Source organism: Trachemys scripta, chromosome 24 (assembly GCF_013100865.1).
Source record: "Trachemys scripta elegans isolate TJP31775 chromosome 24, CAS_Tse_1.0, whole genome shotgun sequence".
In the NCBI taxonomy this organism is placed as follows: Eukaryota; Metazoa; Chordata; order Testudines; family Emydidae; genus Trachemys; species Trachemys scripta.
In genome coordinates this window covers 8544634-8563838 of record NC_048321.1, presented here as the reverse complement: position 1 = coordinate 8563838, position 19205 = coordinate 8544634, and the positions used below count along the sequence as shown (strand labels likewise).

Sequence of the window (19205 nt, the reverse complement as noted above, 5' to 3'; positions counted from 1 at the left end):
GCTCTTGGGCGAGTCCATCCCTTGCTCCATGCCTCAGTTTCCCCATTTGTAAAATGGAGAGACCGGCAGGGACCTGCTTGCATGAAGCCCTTTGAGGATGGAACCTGCTCCGTGTTTGTATGGTGATCGCTGTCTCAGGTTGTTGCATGAGTGATATCTCACAACCACTGCCAGCTTCTTGGTGCCTACGCCGGGAGATTCAGTCGTGCTAAGGGAAGAGATGAAAAGTGGCCAAGGTCTGGGGCCACCAGGCATAATGGGCAGATGTGTGGGTGCGCGTGTGTATGGCTCTCCACGCGGGGGCTGCGCCTTCCAGAGGCACCTCTTCGGAAGCTTTTGTAATCCCTTGTGCCTGCCCTGCACTGTTGCCATGGTTACCTTGACTAATTGTATTCCTATCGGTTCCAAGTGCGCTAGGTGTTAGCGGGGAAAAGTCAGTTTCCTTCATAATTCTTCAGCCCCAGAAGACCTTTGACCTCAGCCAAACCTGGGCGGTGGATTGGTTAAAATTGAGTTGTTGCTGTTATTGCAATAAGGCCAACTGAGATCATGGCACCGTTGTGTCAGGGGCTGTACAGACATTCCAGCTGGGAATGCTAGGGGCTGGACAGACACAGGCCTGGACATACGCACAGTTTTTGGACCGGTATAACTGTGTTGGCTATGGGAGTGATTGTTTACCAATATAGTTAATACATCCCCTACTGTGTCCACAATTATACTGTATAAAGAGGCCTTATATTAATATAGGTTATTCCCCTTCCCATACAGGAATAAGTGATATTTAGGCTTCAATGATTCGATTTTTATCGGTAAACGTCAATTTCACCGCACGTACCCACAAACCCGTAAAAAAGTCCTTCCATTGATGATTGAAATTTACGAAGTATGAAAAACGCTGCTTGACTGCTTCTTGGAGTTTGATCGAAGGAGAGTTACTTTGCATATTTTGCAGGGGATGTTGGCAATTTGTGTTTTAACGGTCATAAAGCTCTAACTTTTTGAATCTCAAGGTTGACTGTCATGAAATAATTATTGTCTGACCCCTGCCGTAATGTAATTCACTGGCAGGCCAACACCAGGGCCAGAGCCACCTTCTGCAGTGACACCGGCTGGCATAAAATGCCACGGGCTTCCGGGCCTGTCCGACAGCAGCACATCACCCTTCCGCAGCTGCGTCTGCAGGGCAGTTCGAAGAGGGGTGCGGACATCATGCGTCCTGCTGCGAGGCGGGTATGATCGGCCCTGTTTCATGGGTGGGGGGAGGGCGGAGGAACTGAGGCCTTTTCAAACACCTCAAGAGACGGCTAACTGAGCGGCCTGGCGGCTAGTCCCACGCAGCTAGCAGGGTGCATTCTGGGACACCGTCCCGTGAGCCTCCCCGCAAGGGGGCAGAGGGACCCATGGTCTGCTCCAGTGCAGCAGCTCCTGGGAGTCCCAGTTGGGATCACGTCACATTGTGCGCGTGACCCAGCCAACCCCGTTCCTTACATGTCAGCTGGGTGCCATGTGCCCCGAGGGGTACCCCACCCCAGCCTGGCATCCCACGGACCCCTGGGCGCTCACCTTGAACACGGTGTTCTCGTCGTCCTGCGTGGGGACGTGCCGGGTGGCATGGCGCCAGGGGATGCAGAAGCAAGCAGTTGCTTGGGGCTGCCAAGGGGAAGGGGCGGCACGTTGGGGTCTTCGGCAGCAATTCGGCGGAGGGTCCCTGTCCCTCTCGGAGGGAAGGACCTGCCGCCGAATTGCCGCCGAAGAAGAAAGCGGCGCGGTGGAGCTGCTGCAGATCGCGATCACGGCTTTTTATTTTTCGCCGCTTGGGGCAGCAAAAACCCTGGAGCCGGCCCTGCCTGCCATTGTCTGACCTCCCCTCCCGAAATTTCTTCCAACTGTAAAAATTTAAATTGATAAAAATCAGCAAAAAATGCTTAAAAACAAATGATGATATTATCCATCAAAATGATAAGAACGTAAGAACGGCACTACTGGGTCAGACCAAAGGTCCATCTAGCCCAGTATCCTGTCTTCTGGCAGTGACCAGTGCCAGGTGCCCCAGAGGGAATGAACAGAACAGGGAATCATCAAGTGATCCATCCCTTGTCGCTCATTCTCAGCTTCTAGCAAACAGAGGCTAGGGACACCATCCCTGCCCATCCTGGCTAATAGCCATTGATGGACCTTCCTCCATGAACTTATCTAGTTCTTTTTTGAACCCTGTTATGGTCTTGGCCTTCACAACATCCTCTGGCAAGGAGTTCCACAGGTTGACTGTGCGTTGATTGAAGAAATACTTCCTTTTATTTGTTTTAAAATAACAAAAATTGAGTTCTGACAGGCCTAGCTATACTGGTATAAGCAGATTTATACAGATATAACCCCACCCACAGTCAGGGAATTGTACACGCTTTAACCGTACTGGTATAGTTAAAACACTATGACTTTTGTATGGAGAAGGCCCTTGATTGTGGGTTTAAAACCGAGTTATTATTATGGAAGTAATGCCAGCAGAGATTAGAGCACCATTATGCTAGGTGGTGTACAGACACAGTGCCTGCCCTGCAGAATTCATAGTCACAAGAGAAGTGATTTGCCCAAGGTCACACAGCTGGTCAGTAGCAGAGCTAGGCATCAAACCCAGATCTTCTGACTTGTAGTCTCCAGTAAACAACCCGTAGGCTGACATTTGAGAGAGAGAGGTCCTGACTTTATAGGCTCACAGCTGGAAAACTCATTTCCCATCAATTTCTTGGCTTCATTCACCCTGCCTTTGCTGTGTGATTTGGCAGGCTTAGTCAGTGTTATTGGGTTCCCATGGCTTGATGCAGGATGGGCTGACACCCACGTCAGTGACCATAGCCCTGCAACCATCTGTAAAGCGGAGTGACACTAGGAAACACATATGGCCAAGTTGGGCCAGCGGGACTTGCGCTATAGGGATGCCATGCATTAGCTGATTGCCCTGGTAAGTTACACAGAGGCAGGGGGAAGGAGAGCTGGCTTAGTGGAGAGTGGGATTCAGGAGACCCGAGCTCAAATCCAGAACTGCCACAGTCCTCCTGTGTCATCAAGTCATCTGGGTATAATCCTTCCCGGCCTCCCAGGGATGTTGTAAGACAGAAGCCTGTTCATGATTGGGAGATGCTCAGCTGCCATGGTGAAGAGGGACACAGGAATGCGTCAGGTTCCACAAGACCCTGTTTTCAGTTGCTCCTCTTAACTTTGCCAAACTTTAACCATCTGGGCTGGAATTTCCCGTGCCCCAGTGTCTGCCTCCAGCTGATTCTGTGGTGAGAGACGTTATTGGCTAAAGCCGCCTGTGTCTTTCAGGGAACGAGATTAGGTACAGAATGTCTACACTGCTAATTTTAGCCCCAGCATGGGAGCCCGAGTCAGTTGAGCCGGGTGCTGAGACTTGCTGCCCCGGGGTCGTTGGTTTTTTGCAGTGTAGATGTCAAGGGCTGACCCCCACCCTTCTCACTAACACCGGATGGACTCCGGAGCGATTCCCACTGAAGCGGGTGGCACCGTGCCGGAGTGAGAGCAGCATGGGGGGACTGCGGAGTCTGGCCGGGTGCCTGCTCGCCGTGAGAGCTAAGGTCAAGTGTAAGTAGTCTCTTGGCCTATTAAAGTGTCTTGATGTGTTTGGTCTTTTGGCCCCGAGATGAAAACCTTGTCTGTGTCTCTTGGACCCTGAAGCACAAACATTATCTCCTAAACTAACATCTGTTCTTATCAGTTGAATATCTGATATGTCCTTTATTTGAGGACTGTATATTAAATTGATTTTTGTGAGGACTTCCCAGGATCCGAACCCTGCAGCTCTGCCCTCCCCCTCCCCCGGAGCTCTTCCATGGCTATTTGCAAAGGGATCCAGGTGCCGGCCTGCCAGTGAAATTCAATGGTGGTGAGGTTCCTAAGTCCCTTGGGCCCCTTTCGCAGCCAACATTCATCCAGGTGGAGAGAGGAATGATTTATTCTAGGACCATAGAGAGGAAATGAACTATGAAACTGGGACAGCTGGCCGGGGTAAGGGGACTCTCTTTCTAGACGTTGGTCGCTTTCTTTCTTTCTTTCTTTCTTTCTTTCTTTCTCTTTCCCTTCCTCCCCCCATCTATCTTGGTTGCCAAGGCAACTTCACAGCTGGGCCTGCTTCCAGAGCCCCGCTTCTGCTGCGGATTGAGACTAGAATCCCGGCTCCCTGGGAGCAGGAGGTAGGAGCCAAGCGCATCTTCTCTTTGCTTCTCATCCCGGCACTAGCCAGGTGCTGGCAGTTATTTTGGGTTCCCCCCTCCCCCCTCGTTGCTATTTTCGGCCGCCCTGTTGGAATCGGGGTGGAGGGGAGAGGGAGATGAGTCACCCCATCTGCAGCGCAGCCAAGGAGCTGCTCGGCAGAAAGCATCCTCCGGGTGGGGGGCTGGCGTCAGAGGTGGCAGGGTGCTTCGTCCTGCTACAAAGAGCGGCACGGTGTGGCTGGGATCTTTCAAAGAGGTACCTGCACCCGGGGCCTGGATCCTCCAGAGGAATCAGCACCCAGCAGCCTCTCCCCGGGGCAGGTTCCCGCGCTTCGGAAAATCCGGCCACTTAATTCGGTGTCCAAATGGGAGCTGAGCTCTTGTGAAAATTTGATCCTAGGGCAGAGCTTTTAGAAACCCCTCCAATCTCAATATTCTATTCCAGACACACACACACTCTCGCACGAGTGTGTGTGCAAATAGACTGTAGGCCAACGCTGTTGTGTGGGCTGGAATCGAGCTACATGCCTGGAGTCGGGAAGCCCTGATTTCATGCTCTAGTCTGGCACAGGCACCGGGGAGAGGGGCATTGTGACAGCCTCTAGGATATTATATTAAGATTGGAGGGTTTTCTAAAAAAACTCTGCTCTAGGAGTTATTTCGGGACAGGTCTCTGGCCCGTGCTCTATGGGAGGGTCAGACAAGATGATCAAAGTGGCCTTGTAATCAATGAATATGTGATTATATGATAACCTGCAATGTTGGGGGCGGGGGGGGGGGAGCAAAAAGTGGAAGACACAATGGAGCATATGGACCTATGAAAAGTCGGGGGAGGGGGACAAGGTCAAAGGGCCTGCCCCATAGCAAATGACACCCCCGTAGTCTAGGCAAGGCTGACAGATCACACAAGCACACATCTGTACACACACACACACACACACAGAGCATCAGGAGAGTCTCAGCTCACAGACCCCAAGTCAGTTTAGCTGGACGGGGCTCCCCACACAGGCCCCCGCCTCTGCTTCTCAGGACCCGTATAAAGGACGGAGCAGCCCTGGTCCAGGGGAAGGGAGATCTGGATCATGGGGAGGGAGGTGTGAAAACTTTAGCCAAGCAGCCGTTGTCCTGCTCTATGCGCCACCTGCCTTAGCTGCCAGGGGCTTGTTGGTGCCCTTTTCAGAGCAGCGATCCATGGCGGGGGAGGGAGCCCCCCACTCCAGCATGGAGTCCCCTTCCTTCATGCCGTGAAACCTTTAGCGGCGGCAGCCAAAGCGCTTTGCGCTTGGCGTGAGGAGGCCGCAGCGTGAGATGATTTGCTCATCCTAGCAACTTCCTTGTTGGGTCTGACATTTACCTCCCCCCCCCTGCCTGGGGACAGAAGCTGCAGCCGAGAGAGCTGTCTCAGGGAGGGGGGACAGTGTATGTCTGCAACTAGCAAGCCAAGGCGGGGGAGCCCTGCTGATACCCCTCAATCCTGACCCACGTCTCCCTGGCTAATCCATCCCTGGCTTCCCGGTCCCCCAGAGCTCTGCCAATGCACCTCAATCCTGACCTGCAGACTCCGTCCTAGTCCAGTTTAGTGTCAGCCCCCCTCCTCCGAGCTCTGCTCATGCCCCTCAATCCCAACCCCCATATTAATTCAGCCTTGGCTCCCTCCCCCACCGGCTCTGCCAATGCACCTCAATCCTGACCCGCAACACCCCCCCCACCCCCGTAGTCCAGCCCTGCCCTGGGATCCCCGCCCCACAGCACTTCTCAATCCCAACCTGCGGCCCCCTGCTCTCCCAGCCCTAGGCCCCCTCCCCAACCTCTTTCTCCTGATTTGGGAGCACTTTCCCAGTTCGGATATATCTGAGTGCCAAGCCCCACTTGAGCAGAGACAGTTGATTTGTGTTATGTGGCTAAACATCCCCAACAGGTCAGCTAGACACCCACACGATCTCATCCCAGCCTGCAACCTGAGCGGGATTTAAACCTACAGCAGCCATACGAAAGCACTAATCTCCTATTAGAAAACGGATCCAGCCTGATGGTGTTGCACTAAACTCCTCTATCTGAGGTATTTATCCCACCCCAATCATCGTAATATCAGCACATCTCACAACCTTTAACACATTTATCCTCGCAACCCTGCATGTGAGGCAGGGCAGCGCTGTTATCCCCATTGTGCAGATGGGGAAACTGAGGCACATAGCGGCTAAATGACTGGCATAAGGCCAGAACTGAATGCAGGTCTCTTAAGTTGGAGGCCAGCCTTCTAACCATTGCTCCAGCCTTCCTCTACCAGCCTCAAAATCATTCTTTAAATGTCAGGAAGATCAGTGGCCTGTTTATTGTGAGGGACTCGTTTGCATGCAGAAGCAAAACAGCAAGGTGCTGACTAATCAGAGGAAGAGGGAGAGCAAAATTTCATCTTAGAACAAGGAGTACAGAAGAGCTGTTCCTGAAAGCAGCCAGTTCTTTGCTATTTATATCTGTGTAACTTGGAGCAGATCTGGCTCCTGAGATAGAATAGGGTGGAAAATCCTGTATAGAGCTCTGTATCGTCAGGAAATGGATGGTTTTGTTCCTATTGTAGAGGCAACTTCAGGAAAGGCTGAAGAGGGGAGCAAGGGAAAGCAATGGAAGAGACGCATCTCAGGTCCTACAAGCTAATGCCTGGATGGGAGATTTCCCATGGGGGCTCCACACGCTGGTATCTCTCTAGTTCTGACGACCTGTGTCGTTGGCAGTTTTGCAAGGCCCCATGTCATGTAACAGTTATTTGTCCCAGTGGAAGGGGGCAGTAGCTGTCTTAGCTCTGAAGCCCTTTGTTTTACTGTCGGAGGTCATCAGCCTTGGGGACCGATGCTCTAGCTGGCTGGGCAGTAGCAGTGAGGCAGAGTTGAGGATCTAGGCTACCCAGGGAGCTTTGCATGCTCAGCTGTTAGGGTAGAAATGCCTAGAGAGATGGCTCCAGGTCAGACCATGCTGTCAAACCTGCCACTCCAGGGAACCCCAGTTCTAGAGGCCGAACCTCCGGGGCAGGTTTAACAAGGACAGTAGTAACTTAAACCCCTGGCCAATAGGGAATCAGGGGGTTTCCCCCTTTGGGGCAGTCCCAGCCCAGCACACGGCAGGTCCCTCCATCCACCCTAACCCTCTCCCCATGCACATGTAATCCTACACTGTCCCCATGGGGTTCCTGTGCCCCTGGCTAGCAGGGCAGAGCAGTGTGAGGGAAGAAGGCAGGGCAGAAAGAGTGCTGGCGGCTTGAAGACCCTCCTGAACTGTGCAGGGCTCTGCTCTACCTTCCTCTGCTCCTTCCACACACCCCTACACTTCTCTCTCCCTTCTCTCTCCTTCTCATCCATCCATCCATCTTTTTTCCCATCCATCCATCCATCCATCTTTCTTTTTCTACTCCATCTATCCATCTTTTTTCCCATCCATCCATCCATCCATCTTTCTTTATCTCTTTTTCTCCTCCATCCATCCATCTTTTTTCCCATCCATCCATTTCTTTCTTTCTTCTCCTCCATCCATCCTCCTTTCTTTCTTATCCATCTTTATCTCGTTGTCTCTTTCTCTCTCCTCCAGCAAAAGTCTCAGGCCCCGCCCCTTACGCCCGCCCCCTCCTCCGTCCTTTGATTGGCCGCGGCGCGCACCACTGAGCGGCCGCCTTTGGGCCCCGCCCCTTTGGAACGTTGTGTATCCAGATTCGCTTCCGGGCGGAACCCACGTGGAGTCGTCGGAGAGGGCGGCGCGAGCCCGAGCCAGTTGCGCGGCCCGGGTAAAGCGCCGATTCCGTCCGGTCCGGTCCGCGGCGGCCCAATGGGAGGCGGGGAGCGGCTGGCAGCGCCCCGCCTCGCCCCACCCCTTCCCCGGGGCCCGGGAGCATCTTAATGAGCATCGAGCCCGGCCTGGCCTTGGCCCGGTGCGCCCGAGCCCTGCGTCCTGGGCATTGGAGTCCTGCACCGAGCACTGTGCACCAGGGGACCCCGACCCTGCGCCTCATAGCCTCAGTTCTGAGCCCTGTCTCACACGCTCTGGGCCCTGTGTTAGTTACCGAGGCGCTGGAGCATTGGGTTTGCACTGTCCGCTAGGAGCCATTCCCTGAGCGCCATGCACCCTCAGCTCTGAGCCCTGCCCTGTGTACCAGCCGTGCTTATGTGGGAATCCAGCTCCACGAACTCTGGTTCGTGCCCCATCCACCCTCAGCTCTGAGCCAGGCGCCCCGGGTCCCGGATTGCGCACCCTTGTTCTCTTACATGTACCACATCAGGGCAACTTGCATGGTTGGCTAATGCACAGGGGTTGGACACCGTTTAACCCCCCCCACCCCCTTAACATGCTGCAAGATATTAAGAGGATGGCTGCAGGGGGTTGTAGGCCTAGCAGCAGAAGGGTGAGTACACCAGATAAAATGGAAGGCGTGTTTCCCTATTAGTGTTGGAAGGAGCATAGAGCAGGGGCGAGCATACTGTTCTAGGCTGTGGGAGATCTGGGTTTAAGGCCTTATTCCCCCGTGGCTGTCTGTGTCTCCATCTGTTAGTCCCCAAACTGGGGTCAAGCACTGCTCTGGAGGTGCAGAGAATAAATCAGTTGAAGATTTTTGAGGTGTTGAGATTAAACTAACTTCCTCCAAGTGAGGGGGCCCTCATGTTATTACGTGCAGGGTGTTCCTAGCACGGAGCACAGGCCCAGGGCTTTCTGGGGCCGTGGCTTTGGGAAGATGCCATCCTCTAGGTTCCCGAGGATCAGAAAAGGCTCTCTCATCCCCTGTGCAGGTCTCGGCTGTGTTGGATCCCAGCTCTATGTCCACTTCTTCTCGCAGAGCGAGCCATGGCTGGAAGAGGAGGCAGAGGGAGGGGTCGGAGCCAGATGACCTTCAACGTGGAAGCTGTGGGCATTGGGAAAGGCGACTCGCTGCCCCCATCCACCCTCCAGCCCTCACCGCTCTTCCCTGTGAGTCCGTCGCGTCGGGGGCCCGTTAAACGCACAGTCACTGTGGCGTGGGTGAAAGGTGCTGGATTGGCAGCACTGGGGCAGGGAGAGTGGTGGGACAAACCTGCCCCGCACGCTGTCCTGCCAGTGCCCCTCCCTTGACCTGGGGGGAGTCTACGTGGCCTTTCAGCCCCCGGCTAGCGAGGCGGCCGACTGGTGCCAAAGGCGGATGTGGAAGTGTGTCCTCTGGGAGCCGAGACCCACCAACTCATGGCTCTTCCCCAACCATCAGGAGGGAGCAGCTTCTGGGTGCTGCCAGCCTGGAATTTAAGTGAATCCGGGCTGTAGATGAGGGGTTCTCAAGCTTTTTCCTTCTGAGGCGCCCCCCCCCAACATGCTATACAAACTGCCTGGCTCACAACTACTGTTTTTCTGCATATAAGAGCCAGGGCCAGCGTTCGGGGGTAGCAAGCAGGACAGTTGCCCAGGGCCCCACGCCACGGGGGACTCTGCGAAGCTAAGTTGCTCAGGTGGCAGGCCTTGGGTCACTGGGCTTCAGCCTCATGCGCTGGGGCTTTGGCTTTCTGCCTTTGGCCCCAACCAGTCTAATGCCGGCCCTGCTTGGCAGAGCCCCTGAAACCTGCTCGCAGCCCCCCAGGGGCCCCCAGACCCCTGGTTGAGAACCACTGGTGTAGAGCACTCCATAATGCACTCTATAACATTTCCATAGCCCCACCCTCCTTGCATCTATATACGCAAACACACACGCATCTGTGCCTACACTCACATACAGACACACACACCAATGCATGTGTACAGACACGCCCATCCATATGTATGTACCTATTCACACCCCGCCTATGTATGTACACGCACGTGCACCCACATGTGTACGTCTGTGCATAGATACCCATGCATATGTATGTACATACACACACCCATGCATACATCTCTATACATGGACATACACTTACAAATATGTACGTACACACACACACACAGAGGTACATACACACCAGTATGTTTATATGTCAGAGCTGGGCTCAAACCAAAGCCCCGGATCGTAACTCCCTCCCCCAACTTTAGGGGGTTTGAAATCCAGGTCTGGATTTCACAGCTGGGCCCCTCCTCTCATGATGCTGGACCCTTGGCAGCCCCAGCTTTGAAGGTGATACTCGCTTCTCTCCCGTCCTGTCTCTGTAGCCCATGGAGTACAAGGCAGTCCCTCTGCAGACGGGTGAGGAGGTGGAATACATGCTGGCACTGAAGCAAGAGCTGAGGGGAGCCATGAAGAATCTGCCATATTATGTCAAGCCGGCCGCCCCCAAGAAAGGTACCGGGGGCAGCTCCAGTTGATTTAGGACCAACATTTTAACTGGACTTTAAACAACTTAATGCAAATGAAAACACTGGGCCTGAATTCTTAGTGATGCTAAAGTCCTTTTACCCATGAGGCGGTGGGACCCAGTGGCTGGTGCACATGGCTAGGACAGATGAGACCTGAGTTCTGTTCCTAGCTCCTTCACTGACCTGCTGGGTTACCTTGGGCAACTCACTTCCCGGCCCCGTGCCTCAGTTTCCCCATATGTAAAATGGACCTACTGATGATAAATGTTAGGGTTTTTTATTATGATTATACCAGTCAGCAAGCATAAAGCAGCCTTAAATATAAGTAATACCCGTTTTAAGGCCCCTTTACGCTTCCAGACTGGTATAAAGGGGCTTAAACCTGGTCTGTGCTTAAAACTTGTACTGGTATAACTCTGTTGGTCAGGGGTGTGATTTTTTTACCAATATCGTTATACCAGTGCAACTCCTAGTGCGGACGCAGTTTTATCAGGATAAAGGTGCCTTCCACTGGGCTAGCTTATTCTGGTATAGCTGTACTAGTATAAGCATTTTATACTGTGTCCACACTACAGGGTTGTATGGCTTTACTACACCGGGATAGTTAAATGTGTGGACAAGGTTTGAGATTAACTAAGCCCTGGTCTACACTGGGGCGGGAGGGGATGATCGATCTAAGTTACACAACTTAGCTGGACTTACTGTGGTGTCTTCACCGCGGTGAGTCGACTGCTGCCGCTCCCCCATCAACTCTGCCTGCGCCTCTCGCAGCGCTGGAGTACAGGAGTCGACGGGAGAGGGCTCGAGGGTCGATTTATCGCATCTAGACTAGACGCAATAAATCGATTCCCCCGCTGGATCGATGGCTGCCTACTGATCCGGTGGGTAGTGTAGACATGCCCTGAGAATTCAGGCCCATTTATATGCTTATTATAAAACTGCAGTTTTGACCCCTGTTTGTATGTTTCTTTTCAGATGTTGAGCGCTACTCAGATAAATATCAGATGTCCGGCCCCATTGATAATGCTATTGATTGGAACCCAGGTATGCATGGGAATATTTTACAGTCTAACCCTTGCTCACCTTTCTGTTCAGAGTTTTATTCCGGGAAGACTGTGATTCATAGCTGTGGAGAATTGCAAAAAACACGGCTTGGTTTATCACCTTTATAATAACACTAGAGACACAACAATATGGCAGGACAGGAGAGCCAGTCAGACTGAAAGGCAACACATAGAGAAGTGGTGAAAGAAATTTTTTTTCGTAGTCTGTGGAACTCTGTGCCACAGGATATTGCCAGAGTAAAAAGCATAGCGGATTTAAAAGAAGTTTAGACATTTAGGTGGCTAAGAACAGCCACAGTTCCATTAGATAGATTGATAAATAAGAACAAATGATGATAGGTAGATAGAGAAATGCATATGGGAATGGATAGATGAGTGCAGGTGCAGATGCGTAGATACATAGATTATAAACCCTCATATTTCAGGGCACAAACCAATCACTAACTAGTAGGAAGGAAGAAACTTCTGTTATTCCATCATTGTCCACTCGAGGGTTTATTGCACCTTCTGAAGTAGCTGGTTCTGGCCGCTCTCAGAGCTGGGCAATTGGAGTAGACGAACCATGAGTCTGACTCAGTCTGGTGATTTCCTTATTTGTCTTTGCAGATTGGCGGCGTTTACCGCGGGAGCTAAAGATCCGAGTTCGAAAGCTCCGGAAGGAGAGTGAGTATTAAAGACAATAATGATTAATGCAAGGTCACCCAGCAGAGCAGGGATTAGAACCACAGCTCCTGAGTGCCTGGCCAGTGCCTTATCTACCAGGCTACGCAGATTAGATAGGGGCTGCCTTTTATTCCTAACAGAAGAAAACAAACATAATCCTTAGCCTGTGCTTGCTGTTCCCACAAGAGCTCCTATCTGGCTTCCTCCTAGCTCCCTTCTGGTCCTCTCATGCGCAGGATTGGAGGCAATGAGCCCCACCTGGTCTGGTTTCTAGCCTGAGTCAGCAGCATAGCCCTACCTCCTGCCAAAATCCAACAGGGTGACCTAGCACGTAACCCAGAACTGTAGCCCAATAATTAACGAGGTGTGTGTGCCAGCATCAGGCCAAGCTCTTATCCCAGCAATGGGAGCTTATCGTGATGCATGAAGGTAATGAAGTCAGCTCTCCCAGTGCCCATCGCGTGCTGTCCCCTAGGAATGCCCCATTGTCTGGCTGTGTTCTGACTTCCTCTCTTCCTCGGGGATAGGAACCACCATTCTGATCCCCAAGCACAAACAGCGGCTCCCGGTGGACAAGGAGGAAGCCATTAAGAAACTGGAGGTAATGATGGTTTCCCTCTGATTTCCTGGGTGGGGAATCCTTCCACGCCACAGCACTGCTGGGCGTCAGAAGGGTATTATTTCCATCCTGGATTGCTGAACTACCCCTCTGGCCCCGTCCACCCCCATTCTGTGGCACACTCATTCAGGTAGCCATAAGGGGCAGCTATGCAAAGCGCCCCACTTCGGGGACATCACGTGTGCCATTACTCACTGAGGCACGCAGTACCCCAGGATACATGTTGCAGGTGGCTGTGCGTGCCTGGCTGTGCTGTGGGTATTTGGCCAGAAGTGGCTGCATTACAGCGTGGGTCGCCGGGGAGCTGAAATGGGAAGTGTCAGGCTCGCAGCTGATGGCTCCGCAGGGTGGGATGGAGCCAGCAGGACGCCGGGGCGGTGACGCAGGGAATGGCACAGGAGCGTCGTTGCCTCTTGATCGTCCTCTGGGCTTTTGTTCCTTATTAAACCCCAGACCCTTGAGAAGAAGGAGGAGGAAGTGACGTCGGAGGAAGAAGGGGAGAAAGAGGAGGAGGAGGAGGGCAAGGAAGAGGAGGAAGAGGAGTATGACGAGGAGGAACACGAAGAGGTGAGGCGCCTCCGGAGAGGCCGGCCAGCCGCGCTCCCTGCAGAGCTGTTGTTTGTCGCTCAAGTCTCTGGACCCCATCCTGTACCCGTTAATCTCAGTGGTGGGAGCTTTGGCTGTGCCAGAGACTGCAGGATCGGGGCCCTTTATTCCCATGGGAAGCAGCTGGCTGGAGGGTTGAGTTGGGCAGGTCTGATGCCAGTTTGCAAGTGTCCCGGTTGCAAACGTCACCGTTCCGGTTGGCCCCAGTCTCGGCAGAGAGGCTGAACGAACGGTTTGTTGGCCCCTAGCACTGGTCCTTCCGGGGTAGGGTGAGGAACGGGGGCAGCGTGGGGAAGCCAGGGCCTGTTCTGCGGATGCGCCAGTCGCTGGTTCTGTTCCCCAGCATTGCACTGCAGTGTCTCGGCCCAGACCGGCTAAATTCCATCCTACCTCCCTGACTCCCCGTCCTCGTGGCTTCCATGGGACGTGCCCATCCCTTACACTTCCTGTCCCAAACTGCAGCGTTGCTGCGCACTGTTAAACAACCGCCCCTTCCTACCCAGCAGCGGCTGCACTCCGGGCAGGGGAGATGCCATTGCTTGCCCACCTGGGGCCATTGACCTTTGCCCTCACCAGGACTTAGCCTCCTTCTCCCCGCTGGTTCCCTAGGAGACGGATTACATCATGTCCTATTTCGACAACGGGGAGGAGTTTGGGGCCGACAGTGATGACAACATGGACGAGGCGATATACTGAGGGGAGCCGGGTTGCACGGATACCAGACTGGCGCGGACGGTGCTTGGACGCCTGGGGCCGCGGAACCCAGCTGTCTGCCCGCAGCAGGGACGGGTGTGCCACGTGGGTGACGGCCGATCCCTCAGGGAAGGGGGCGGCCGTGTCCGGGCTCGCTGGGGACACCCCCATCCTTCCTCCAGCTCGGTCACCATTTCTGTCGCCGCAGCGGGAGGCTTGGATTCAGATCAGCCGCTGAGGCGTGGCCCTTTGCTTCCTGCCTGGCCTCCACCCCTCTTCGAGTGGGCCAGATGGGGGTGCTTATGGGTTCTCAGCTTGGAACCCTCCAGAGGAAGATCTCTCGCTTCACCCCTAGGTGGTGCTCTTGATTCATTTTCCCAGCAGCTGCTTCTTGGAGGCGGATGGAAAATTCTGCCGGGATGGATAGAGAATTGAACCACAGCTGACATAACCAGCGTGACCGAGTGACAGATATCCTCTGCCTTCGGACACCCCACTCACCCACCCCCAGCTACCCCAGGGGGTCCCGCCTAGCTCAGCTGTGGGAGAAACTGTACAGAACAATGGGACTGTCATGTCCTGTGTTAATCAGCCTCTGCCCCGGAGGAGGAGGTGAAACCAGCATTGAAACCCAGCAGGGAGTGGTGAGCGGCTCCCACCCCCACCTCCCCGTCGTCCAGTCCGCTTCACTCCCACTTGCCTCCCCCTGCGATCTGGAACTGAACTCCGGTCCGGCTGTTTGATCTGGGCACACGGAGTGGGGCGGGGCGTCTATTTCCGGGTTAGTCCAGGGTTTTAATAGGAAACCTCATTGCACCACAGGCGCGTAGGGCTACAAGGGGGAACATGAATGGGACTGTTCTGCAGACTCACGTCCCTTCCCAGTCCTGGGCCTGATTCTCCAGGGCCTGACCCCTCATGCAGCCAGCCGCTTTGCACCACTGTGAACGGCCTGGTGGGGTGCGAAGCGGGAGATTGCACCAGCGTTTTGCACGGGGGGGTAAACAACCACACCAGGAGGCAGGGCCACGAAGAATCAGGTCTGGGGGGGGGGGGGGTTCACAGAGGATTTTAATCCCATTTCAGACCCTGGACAGTCACCTGCTTCCCCGCCTCCCCTCGCCCCGAGGAGTCACCGGCTGACTTTGAGGGATCCCGCCCCAATCCTGGAGGTGCCCTATAGAGGTTCCCCATGTGGGGCTGGTGCCTTGACATGCTCTTGAGGCTTGTCTCAGAATGGGGTCCATCCTGCTTTGCATCAGCCTGGCAGTGACTTGTATCTCCCCAGTCTGCAAAGTTTTAATAAATGAGGGTGTTTTTACTGTCCCTTTAAAATATTTTAGAGCGGGTGGGTTAATACAGGAGGGAGCGTCTCCCTCCCCCACGATGATTTTATGCTGCTCGGTGGTTGTAATGTACTTTCCTCCGCCACATCCTGCCTAGCTTATAACCCCCAGCCCTGCAGCCCCCCCTTCCGGAACTGAGCCAGGCTGCAGGGGCGGGGTGTTTGGGGGAGGGGCAACTCCTTGGTTTGACCCCCCTGTTGAAAGAAACTGGTGAGTGCCCCCAAAATGTATTTGGATGAGTTTTAAAGAAAGATTCTGCACACAGAATTGTGTGTCTGTGTGTGTGTGGTGTTTGTATACGGGGTGTTTGTGCTTATGTTGTGTTTTGTTGTGGTCTTCTCACGTGTGTGAATTTGTTGTGTTTGTGTGTTGTGTGCTGCTTGTGCGTTTCTGCATGTGGCGCTTTTGGACGTTTGTAAGGGTGGGTGTTTGTCTGTTGGGGGCGGGAGCTGGGATGTGTATGTCTGCGTAAATTGTATGTTGTGTGCTCCATGGGTTTGTGTCTTTGGTACGGGGGATGTGCATGGGTGTATGTGTGTCGTGCATATGTGGCACGGGGGATGTGTGTGGATGTGGACATGTGTGTGAGTAGGCACGGGGGATGTGCATGGATGTGTTTGGTGTGTGAGTGTCTCTGGTGTGTGGCACACGGGATGTGCATGTGGGCATGGGGGATGTGCATGGGTGTGTGTGTGGTACGGGGGATGGGTGTGTGTGTGTATGGTGTGTGGGTGTGGCACGTGGGATGTGCATGTGTGCATGGGGGATGTGCAGGAGTGTGCATGCTGTGTGGCACGGGGATGTGCATGTGGGCACGGGGGATGTGCATGGGTGTGTGTGGGGGGGTGTGTAGGGTGTGTGTGTGGGTGTGTATGGTGTGTGCGTGTCCGTGGTGTGCGTGTGTGGCATGGGGGATGTGCGTTTGTGTGTATGGTATGTGCATGGCTCTGGTGCGTGTGTGGCACGGGGATTTGCATGGGTGAGTATGGTGTGTGCGTGGGTGTGTATGGTGCGTGGGCATTCCAGGTTTAGACTGAATCCCGGCAGACCAGCCATTGTTCACCCTCGTTCCCTTCACTGCCCTCCCAGATGACACTCCCTGTGCATCTGATTCCGCAGGGTGGGCCGGTGGTTTTCGGATGGTCATTCCTGAAGGACCCTGTAGCCCATGGTCAATGCCTCAAACACTGAAGCCCTCGCCAGGGAGCATATTAGCTGCTCCCCACCACACCTGCAGCACTCCTGCAACTGGGCCAGAGAAACTGGTTTTACTGGGAGTTTGGGGGCTAGGATCAGGCAGTGGGAGGCGCCCAAAGCCCTGAGATCCAAATTCTCCTTTTGGAGCCATCAATGCAAGTTCATGGAGTTGAAGTGAGCAGAATTTGGATCCCAGGGTTAATTGGAGGGAAAGGGATGGGTTTGGAATGGAAATGACATACAATGAATGTACCTAGATTGGAAGCTCTTTGGGGTAGGGCCTATCTCTTTGTTCTGTGTTTGTCCAGCACCTGGCGCCATGGGGACCTGATCCATGACTCCAGGGCTTGTAGGCACTATGCAGTACAGATAGTAGAAATAACAGGGCCTGATTCCGAGCTTACTTATTCCGGCGTAAATCAGGAGTCAGTGAAGCCACGTATAGGTGTCAATCCGGTGTGAGATCAGGTGTCAATCCGGTGTGAGATCAGAATCTAAATCTTGAAGAAAACAGAGTCACACTAGAGACTAAACTCTCGCCAAGTCTGAGCTGAAGCCCTGAAATCAACTGAAAGGTTACCACTGATTTCACTGGGCTTCAGATCGGGCCCCGGAACAGCAGAGCAGCCAGAGATAGGAGGAAATCATTTGGATTCCTCTCTGCGAAGCTGTCGTTGAGAAATTCGAAAGCAGGGCTGCTCCTTTGCGTTCTGAGCAGAGCTGTGTCAGAGAGAGAGAGAGAGAGTGTGTGTGTGTGTGTGTGTGTGTATGTTTAAAGAAGCAGCCTTTGTTGTCCGTACTCGGCCGGTAGGTGGCATCAAAGTTTGGTTGACTTGTTTCAGCTTTTTAACATTGTCTCTTTTTAAACACGTTGGTTGGAATAAAAGGATTTGTCTGTTGCTAGCCCGTCTCGTTCTTTACGGTCCGAGCTGGTGGGATCTTCTGAGTGGGATTTGAACGACGCCTAACCCTATTCCTGGCTTGTGCTGTGGACCCTGGGCAACTTACCCCCTCTCTGTGCCTCAGTTTCCCCTTGCACCTTCAGTCTGTCTGTCTTTACGGGCGTGTCTCCACTCAAAAGGGGTGCTGCTTTAACGAGTCTAGTTTAACGGGATCGTGAAAGCAGCCCAGTCCCCCTGAGCGTGGATGCAGTTATACCAGTATAAAGGTGCTCGGACCATCCTGAAAAAGGGAGAAGCTATACTGGTGTAAGGCACCAAGGGGGGGTTGTACCCCTTTAACTATCCCAGAATAGCTACAGTGGGACCGTTTTGTGTGTAGTCCAGCCCTAGACTGCGAGCGCTTTAGGACGGGGATTGTCTCAGTCAACGTCTGCTTCTTCCACAAGCCTATTCACGAAGGTTTGACAGTGGAGCGTTCCTGGTAGCCCTCCAGTCGCAAACCCTCCTAGCGGAGATCCAGCTTTGGCTCTTGCCGGTATCGCTTATACCAACTCCCTGATTGAAAGCAGCTGCGTTTACACTGGGGCTTTGGCCAGCACAGTAGGTTGTTCTGGGGGGGTATTTTTCACACTAACCAGCTGATCTATGCAGGCAAACCTTGTAAGTGTAGACTGGGTTTAGAAATAACGGTGTGTTCCTAACTCAAGGTAAAATGCGCGGGAAGATGAGGCAGTTTGCTGTTGTCACGTGGTTGGCGGGACGAGGGAAAACCTACGTTCCCCTGTAATCTTTAACTCGACCTGCTAACTGGTGGGACAGCTGCAAACGGACCGGAACGGGCGTTGGGAGCACATCGTTGTCGCTTGGGGATGTCTGCATTCCGACGGGGGATGTAATTTCCAGTGCTAACCTGACGACGTACCGAGGGGCTCGCGGCGGCTAGCCGTTGGTGCCAGTGTGGTTACACTGCTGTGGTTACTGTGCTCGCTGGATCCCAGCTCCGGGCGGGTACATCTGCTTGAGCTGGAAAGACTGCGAAATGCGGGGCGATTGAGACCCGCCCAAGCCCTCCTGGATCTGGCTCCCAGCCCCAAGGCTCGGCTGTGGGACCGAGCATGCGTGTGAAATTCATCCCGGGTTGTTTGTCTCCCTCTCCGAGAACAAGTCCCTGCAGCCGGGCCTGCGCTTGATCGACCGCCAAAGCCTGGATTGTCTGGCTGCAGCGGTCGTGTGTGTGCGAGCTCTGGCCAGGCAGGAGTTGGCTCTGGCCAGAGGAGGCAGGTGGGTGGGAAACGGGAGCTGTTTACTGTACAGAGCTGTGCATGCCTTTCTCCTGCAGGAATGTCCTCTCAGCCCTGTTTTCCAGCTGCTTTCCAAGAACTTTTATATTTAGCCACTTCCAAGAAGCAGCCAGGCGTGTGGAAGAGCAGAAGAGGGGAACCGCCCCTTTTCCGGGGCTTATTCCACTGAGGAAAAACAGCTGGTGCTGGACACAAATGGGATGAGGCGAGATTTCCACGGGGCGCGGAAAGAGGGCAGGGTTCTCTGCCTTTGCCCCAGAACCTCAGCTGGCACCAATGCCATCAGTCACTGACTTACATCAGCACGGG

General features: G+C 53.8%; 1 protein-coding gene and 1 pseudogene across 4 annotated transcripts; both read left to right on the top strand.

Annotated features, from left to right (window-relative positions):
• Nucleotides 1-3515: 3515 nt before the first annotated feature.
• Nucleotides 3516-16007, top strand: POLR3GL (RNA polymerase III subunit GL). 4 transcript variants are annotated; one of them, XM_034756812.1, is made up of 8 exons: nt 3516-3603; nt 9002-9179; nt 10362-10491; nt 11481-11549; nt 12176-12232; nt 12760-12833; nt 13305-13418; nt 14067-16007. In XM_034756812.1, exons 2-8 carry the CDS (start codon nt 9057-9059, stop codon nt 14151-14153), a joined length of 654 nt encoding a protein of 217 aa, XP_034612703.1. In that variant the 5' UTR covers nt 3516-3603; nt 9002-9056; the 3' UTR covers nt 14154-16007. The 4 variants fall into 4 exon arrangements, with proteins under 4 accessions (XP_034612703.1, XP_034612701.1, XP_034612704.1 ...); XM_034756810.1 differs by lacking the exon at nt 3516-3603 and adding an exon at nt 7923-8004; XM_034756813.1 differs by lacking the exon at nt 3516-3603 and adding an exon at nt 7933-8004 and having other exon boundaries at nt 9049-9179.
• LOC117869918 lies at nt 3666-3801 on the top strand (annotated as a pseudogene).
• Nucleotides 16008-19205: the final 3198 nt, after the last annotated feature.

What these genes read in the sequence shown, in the direction of transcription:
- POLR3GL (XM_034756812.1), top strand. Translation starts at nt 9,057, where the DNA reads ATGGCTGGAAGAGGAGGCAGAGGGAGGGGTCGGAGCCAGATGACCTTC. An exon ending in AGCCCTCACCGCTCTTCCCT is followed by an intron (nt 9,180 to 10,361) that starts GTGAGTCCGTCG and finishes CTGTCTCTGTAG; the next exon opens with CCCATGGAGTACAAGGCAGT. An exon ending in GCCGGCCGCCCCCAAGAAAG is followed by an intron (nt 10,492 to 11,480) that starts GTACCGGGGGCA and finishes GTTTCTTTTCAG; the next exon opens with ATGTTGAGCGCTACTCAGAT.